This window comes from Parambassis ranga, chromosome 17 (genome assembly GCF_900634625.1).
Source record: "Parambassis ranga chromosome 17, fParRan2.1, whole genome shotgun sequence".
In the NCBI taxonomy this organism is placed as follows: domain Eukaryota; kingdom Metazoa; phylum Chordata; class Actinopteri; family Ambassidae; genus Parambassis; species Parambassis ranga.
In genome coordinates, this window is record NC_041037.1 from 11,371,451 (window position 1) to 11,379,176 (window position 7,726).

General features: G+C 43.3%; 1 protein-coding gene across 1 annotated transcript; it reads right to left on the reverse strand.

The window, feature by feature from the left end:
• Positions 1-561: 561 nt before the first annotated feature.
• LOC114450017 (cyclic AMP-responsive element-binding protein 3-like protein 3-A) lies at positions 562-7,726 on the reverse strand. Its single transcript, XM_028427907.1, has 10 exons — positions 7,533-7,726; positions 7,303-7,401; positions 6,711-6,981; positions 5,371-5,501; positions 4,984-5,094; positions 4,683-4,789; positions 2,868-2,936; positions 1,685-1,769; positions 1,279-1,372; positions 562-1,177 (listed from the first exon to the last, which is right to left on the reverse strand). The coding sequence occupies exons 1-10, from the start codon at positions 7,551-7,553 to the stop codon at positions 945-947; spliced, it is 1,221 nt and encodes a 406-aa protein (XP_028283708.1). The 5' UTR covers positions 7,554-7,726; the 3' UTR covers positions 562-944.

Consider the following 7,726-nt stretch of genomic DNA (forward strand, 5'->3'; position numbering starts at 1 on the left):
ACATCACCTCACTGTTCCCCTCATCTTAAATATAGTGCACTGTATGTGCAGCCCGTGCACAGGCAGAGACTGAGTGTTGTTTCTTCCTCACTCTGTGTTTCGAAATTCCTGATATGTCAGAGGTTTACAGTGAGACTCTGTGAAAAGATCAGCAGGATGTCTGAACAGCGATGTGTTACAGCGTTGTAAACAGAGCTGATAGCGAGTGCAGTGTTTTTGATCTAGTAGACAGCAGTGTCACTCATTATCCCTAAAATGCATTAAATAACAGCATGTCACTTTTCTTTGATCCTAGCAGAATAGAGCACTTCACAGCAATCTGTGAGCAGCGTTACTTCCACTGAAACTATTATTTTTTTCCTGCTCAAAACCTGTGATGTGATTTTCAGTTTCCCGTATTGACAGCTGGGGCGAAGTGAAGCTTTTTGTAAGTCATTCAGCAACTTTTGTTTGTAAAGTCTGATCAGTTCTGTTGGTCAAATATTGCCTCATTATTTTTGGAAGGAAGAAGAGTCTCTCACAGCAGGCAGGAGAAAAAAAAGGAAAACCATCAGGCAGTTCCAAACTTCACAGGTGAAAACTTTAATCTGCATGGTGTGCTTTATTAGCCCTGCACCAAACTGAACCTCAAGTCATCCACGATGCTTTCTATAAATGGAGTGTAAATAATAAATTACTGCAGTGAGTTCACTGCACATTTGTGTTGTATAATACATCATTAGCACAAAAAGCAATACACGATCCAGGTCCTTGAGGATTTTGTCTCTGTATCCATGCACGGCCTCCTCACTGACCCTGACCATACCTGGCAGAGTGAATCCCTGTTAGAAACATCTTTAACTAGATGTTTGTGTGTTGGAGCCTCTCTGAGTCTCTGTAGTGACAAAAAGCAATCAAACTGCTCATTTGGATGCTGCACTTGCAAGCAAGCACGTGATCCTTTGCTACAGCTTCCCACTTCTCGGGGGAGATGAATGATCGGCCTTGTGGCTGTAGTGCTGTTGGTGAGTGGAGGTGAAGTCTGCTGTCCAGGTCCGGAGCTTCTCTGTCAGGCTGCGCAGCGTTTCCAGTCCCCTGGAGACAGGGAGGAGCGGCGAAAGAGCAGGAGGAGGAGGAGGAGGAGGAGGAAGAGAGTTGTCCTGCACATCGTCCACTGACTGCAGAGAGCGAGATGGCACTGCAGGGTAGAGATGTGGTTGACACTAGTGAGTGTGTGTTTGTTTTGAAGGGCATGAGAGGGAGGAAATGTGTTAGCTACATGCATGCATGTGTACAGACCTTTGGTTTCTGTGTACTCCGCCTGGCTGAGCTGGCTGTAAGGATCTGGCTGTAGATTTGAGGAAATGAGCAGGGAGAAGGAGAGGAGCAACACCTGGACATACATACAGATGGAGGGACAAAAAGAGGCCATGCACACAAATGACAGGGAGCAGAAGAAAGAGAGCCATTAGACATAACCTACATAACAGCTTGCACAAAAGATGAGTGCAGGTGCTATTCAAACATTAGACTCCACTTAAATCTTGAGGGTAAACAAAGCAGCAGGGGTTGCAGCAGGGGCTGGTGCAGGCAGTGTGTTTTTAATGATGTCTTTATCTATATGCTGGTTGTTAGAAGTGATGACATCTGCCTAAATAAATTCTCAATGGAACAAATTAATGTAATGTTGTATTATATATCTCACCAGGATGCAGGTTCCTCTGTGTGTTGTTTTGCTGGAGCTATTAGGAAGCAGAGACTGCAGCTGGCTTAGCTGCTCCAGCAGAGCACTGCAATACAAATACACAAAAGAAGATGAAAGAGATTGTGTAAAGGGCCCGTGGAAGAAAGCTAAGCCATCATTTTTTCAACATCTGTGATGACTGGCAACTAAAAAGAGAAAAGAAGAGCAACACACTTGTGTCTTCTTGTGTGTGTGTGTGTGTGTTTGGCTTCTTCCCATGCTTTGTTTGGATTCAGCGCAGCACTGTGCCAGCATCAGGAAGAAAGCCACATAATGAGCTGGCACAATGCAGATGAAGTACAGTCAGATAATACTGTGTGCAGTTTTAACATTTAGTATTGTAATTATACACCGAAGGCTGCTCATGGCTTATTTTACACAAGTAGAAACTTTTTGCTGACCAGGTCGACGGCCTGACTCATACCAACATACATACTGCATGATAACCAACCTGAGTGAGAAGTAAAAAAACACTGAGAAATATAACCGAGGCACTGCTTTAGAGGGTGTGATTTATTTCATGTGTTTGGGATGATGTCCTCATCCCAAACACAAACACACCAAATTGCTAAGTGAGTTCTGATCTGCTGTACTGTTCTGCAGCAGAGAGCTGGCCTCACTCTAAAATCCAATCAGTCCTCAACCACTGGGCCTACAGGCACAGCAGCCAAACGTTGGATTTCTCCTGTGCATACAGTATGTTGTGATGTGAATGGAGCTGTGGAGATATTCCGCACTCAATCCATTTTTATTATCCCTCTTAAGGAACAACAGTTGGGAAAGGATTAAGAAAAAAAATATGTTTTGTTTATAGCAGCAGAGCCTGGATGCTATCAGAATTTTAGGAAACTATAAATTATTGTATTGTTGCCTCAGTGGGTGAGCTGTGCTGCTATGTTTTTCTATATTTATACTATTCTTTTCTATAGTGTATATTTCTGTAATGGTATGTGTGGCTTGTTTACCTTGGTGTTGCATTTTGGCTTGATGACACATTGGTCAGTTCCATTGTCTTTAATTGTGCTATATAAATAACCTTGACATTGACATATGATCATTTTCTGCTTCTTATCTGCTTTGATGTCAACACAGTACCAAAGGATCACTGTAGCTGCAGCCTCTGCTGGCTCATCTCAGCACCCACCTGTTGGTCTCCTCCAGCTGCTGGATCCGCCTCTGCAGCTTGAGGTTGGTAGCGCTGCATGCAGACATCCTACAGAAAGACACAACGATGTTAGAAAGAGTATCACACAGTATTATGTTATGATGATGCGTCTCTCTGCCAATATCCGTCTGTTGGCCGTTATCTCGCTCCTCATTCTGTCATCCAGGGACTCCACCCCTCGCCTTTCTTTGTGACTCACCCTCTATTACGGCCCTCTGCTGATAATGATGCCCTGATGATATGCTCCACTTGCAGCTACTTTAATTACTGTCAAATGCTGACTTGGCTCAGAGGGGCTGATAATCTCACCCCATCATGAAACTTTTTGTTACCCAGAGGCAGCACAGCTCAAGCTTTGCATGAGAAGTTAATAGCACACAGTTTAAAGCATCCATTACATAATTAAGAAGTGTTTAAATGTATACACATTTTTCGAGTTAAAGTGTTTTTTAGACCTTAAAATGAAAGAACTCTGTGTTCACATTTCTTGCTACCCCTGTGGTATGCAGTGACTCACAGTACATCAGTACATTATCTGAAAGCTCCTTTGTCCTTTTTCATTCCAGTTCAGTGGTGTGAAGGGCAACCATCTGAAGCTTAACATCAAAACTGAAAATCATAGAAATGCCCCGGGGATGCTGATGAACAATAAAACCTGGAAGGGTCTGACACAACAAAGGGAAAACCGTGCTGCTCTTTTTGAGGGGGCTTTGAAATGAAACAAACTCCACGGTCCACCACGCTACCATTGTTTGTGGAGGTGTGATGGGATGTATGTGGGAGGCAGGCAGGATTATCAAATTTGGTGACAAAGGCTGGCTGGCTGTGCAGTGAGTCTCCTTCTGTGGAGCCTAGAGGAGGAGGAGGAGGAGGAGGAGGAGGAGGGGGAGGGGGAGGAAGAAATGAGAATCATCTTGGCAAAACCTCCTGCCCCTCTGTTGTGACACACTGCATCATCTGTTTGATCCCTTGTCCATCTGTAGCACAAAGCGATGCTCTTTTGTACTGCTGGTTATCAGAGACTGACCACAGATTGGACAGAGAGAAAGAGAGATGAAGATGAACTGCTTCACTGATCACATAAAATACTTGATGGAGGAAGACAGCCTGCTGTTTATTCACTGTATGGCAACACACTCTTAGTATAAATATGTGTGTTTAGGATGTCTTTTCTGCGGGTTTCTGGCAGTGTATTGATTGCAGCTTTCAGTGGAGAGTAGTACTAATTGTCCTGTTCTGTTACATATATAATTACACACAATGTATTTTTAGCAGCTTTAGTCTACAATTATCACATTTTAAGTTGTTTTGTGGTGATCGTTGAAATGCTAATTCTTTTGGTATATTGCTAGGAAAGCATCGTCTATGGTCTGTCTGTTGTTTCTGTGGTGTTTTGTGACTGAATTCCCATGATGTCCATTAATTTTGGGTCTCTGAGGAATAGTTTCCTTTTTGTTTAGAAAAGATTTCTGCAGGTAGGCTACTTGTTCTCTATTTGTTTGGTCAGCCATGACAGCTTCCCCCCGCTGGCTCTTTGTCTTTCCGCTCCAAACAAACCAATGGTAGCATGGTGTGAATTTCCTTTTCAGAGTTTCAGCAGATAAAAAAGCTCTTATGAACTCAGGCTTATTGAAGATGGTCTCTTTATAAATGAAACAGTTTGTTAAACTGAATTATGACAAAACAGACTCAACATGAAGTATTTCAGAGAAGATAAAAGTATAATTTCCTAGGCGAAGGTGTTCACAGCTCGTATCGTGTTGAGTGAGGATGCTGACTGCAATTGGTTCCTACCTTCCTTCCAGACTATCAACATATTCCCTCTTCTTCTTCCGACTTTCTTGAGCTGAGCGCTTGTTGCGGATTTTCCGCCGGATCTTCTTCAAAACCCTCTCTTCAGACTTGTCAGGGAGATGAAACACATGGGAGGATAGGGACGAGAAAGTGGAAGAAAAGGCAAAGTGAGACGAATCTGGGTTGGTAAAGAGGAGGGGGCAAAACTGGCAGAGGTTGTGTAACTGGGGATACGGATTTATATTTAGATGTGTATGAGACATCTGACCTACATACGTTTGTGTGTGTCTTGCTCATATACCTTGGACAGGGGCAGTTTGCTGGGCAAGTTCACCCCTTCTTTAGCCAGAAGCTTCTTCTCATCCTCATTAAGTACAAGCTCCTGCAGGGAATGCTGGGGGAGCCGCTGCGCCTGTGAAGCAGATGGACAGAATATTACAGTTGAAGTGACTCTCTGCAGCTAACTTGAAAAAGGTGCCTGAGTGGACTAACACTTCATGAAACTCTGTTTGCTTGCTGCAAAATGTCGGCTACTCTCTTTGTCTGACAGCGAGGTGAAGGTCTGGTTTCAAATTATACACCTTAAATTGCTTCTATTCATAACACTGTGACTGGATTATTTTATTTAAACTCCCATTTGGTTGAAAAGGCTGCCAGAGCTTCAATTTTGTATAAAAACCCTTCTTACATTCTGTCCCAGGTTGGATAGCAGGAGGTCCTTCACTGTGAGAGTGTGGTTGGATGGTCGCAGGGGGTTTTGGTTGGTGGTGAGGTAGTAAGCTATTCCAAACTCCTTATGAAGGCCACCAGCATCCCAGTCTGCACAGCGAACCAGAGAAACCAATAAACCAGCAGGTCATGATTCATAAAATGGGCTTCATTTGCAATTCAAGCAAAGCCCACCACAGTGCTCTGTGCTCTACTGCGCCCAGGCCTGTGCAAAGGTTTAAGTATAGACATGCATGAGGATCGGATCAATTAACTAAATCAGCACAGGGCAAAAATGAGCATTGAATAATACACTTGCATGCATTACAAGCTAATTTACCAATCTTAGTTACCATCACACATAGTTGTGTGAGCCACTTTGACAACAATGTTCAAAATGTATGCAGGAAGATCCAAAGTTAAAGTTCAAAGTGTCCTCATTGTTCACTGCACACATGCATCCTCATGCAAAAGCAAGCATCTGTTCATGATAGTTTAAACAGTTTTCTCTGAGTTGGACAATACCCAAACACAGGACATTGGCAAAAGTGTAATATTGTGGATCTTTTTTTTAATCTATATAGATGTTTAGATTCTCATCTGTCACACAGTAACATGAAGGAGGCATCTCAACAGTCCCACATTCACCCATTTAGCACCATCTTCAACAACAAGAAAAGCAAGATGTCCTGCAGCATGTGGTATTAATGGCTCCCGGAGAGCCCTGGTCTCAATATCCTAGAATCAGTTTGGGATTACATAAAAAGACTGAAGCCACTGAGACCGCCTGAATACACAAAACTGTAACAAGTTCAGCAGGACACTTCTGAGCAATTGTAACCTACATACAGTATAAGCATGGCTGCTGTCACAGAGGCAAGAGAGGGTCGCACTAAATATTGGTTTGATGTGGAGTTTGTGCCAACCTCACTTTACTTTTAGTGACTAAAACATTTTATAAAAAGCCCTTTCTGTGTTGTTGCAGATGTAGTTTACTCAGTTCAAGAATCAGAACCACTGAGAACAACCATTATTTAAAAAAGGCATGTGCTGAATGACAATCATCCAACCTTTTATCCTTACAAAGAGTCAGGAATAGGGAAGACAAATTATTTGTTCTTTAAAGGCCACATTGTCAAAGACTTCAATAGGGCTCATTATTCTTGCAAGATAAGAAACAAATCCCATCAAGGCCTTTAACCTGGCTGCAGAGGGTGCCCTGGTCAGCCCTCTTCATCTCATTGCTTAACCTGACGCTTGTGCTCACAGTTAAGCTCTAAATCTGTGATGAAACATTTCTCATTTTAAGTCTAGTCATACTTAGATCGATGGAAACATCAGGCCTTCTTTCATTGGCTGCCGTCTGATTCTCCACAGATGGAAGCTGAGAGAAACCCTGTGTGTTGAAGGCTGGAAAGGCACTGTAGGAGGTCAGGTGAGGACTGTCAATGGCGTCTGTCAGGGGGTCCTCACTGATGCTGCTGTCAGTGGTGCAGGGTGACCACAGCGGGGATGTCGGCGCAGAGGAGTCGCTTCCGTGCAGAAGGGCGTCCAAAAAGTCATCAGTACTGCTGCCCTCAGGGCTCAGGGCCTGGAGGAGGACAAGCAGGCATATACATCACCAGCAGGTTTAATCGGATAATCATATTCATATGCACAAGCACAAACAGGAACATAAACACGCCGGCATCTCTTAAACTCATTTGCCCGTGACTTCTTGCCTCATCGCTCAGCCACACAGAAGACCATACAGTGCAATAAGAACTGTGAATGAGATGCTATTCAGATGGAGGTCAGTCATGCATGTGCACATTCAGAATTAAGACTTTCATAATAAGGTTCATTAAATGTGTTTTGTCCTCTGAGTGACACAGTTCAACGGAAAACGGAACCAATTCACCAGCATACATACTTCATCAATTGTGGTGGTCCACTGTTGGTTGCTGTGGTAACTGCTGGATTCATCTGTATTCCCGAGAAGAAGGTCAATGATGTCCATCCCAGCATGTACCTAAAACACAGAGTGATGGTTTTAAAAAACGAGCTATCCCTCTTGCTCAAACTCGTATTTCTCTGACATCAATCCAATTTAAATTTTCTTCACTCATTCTGAATCACACAAAAAGCACTCAGAGGTCTCACCTTGTCTGTGGTCAGGGTCATATTTCGCTGAATCTATCCAACAACAAAAAAATAATAATTAAAGGAATCCAGACAAACACACAACCAGATCAATGTGCTTCTCTGTGGCTTCAGCTAGGGAGCAATGCCACAGTCTCTTTCAAGGGGCAAAGTTGAAATGCTATCAGGCAGGAGCATTTCCCCAACTCAGCTGA

Excerpts from the sequence above, each read along its gene's own strand:
- LOC114450017 (XM_028427907.1), bottom strand. The coding sequence starts at position 7,553 with ATGACCCTGACCACAGACAAG. Across the intron at positions 6,982-7,302 it reads GGACCACCACAATTGATGAA|GCCCTGAGCCCTGAGGGCAG; the intron begins GTATGTATGCTG and ends GTCCTCCTCCAG. Across the intron at positions 5,502-6,710 it reads TGATGTTTCCATCGATCTAA|ACTGGGATGCTGGTGGCCTT; the intron begins GTATGACTAGAC and ends TTCGCTGTGCAG.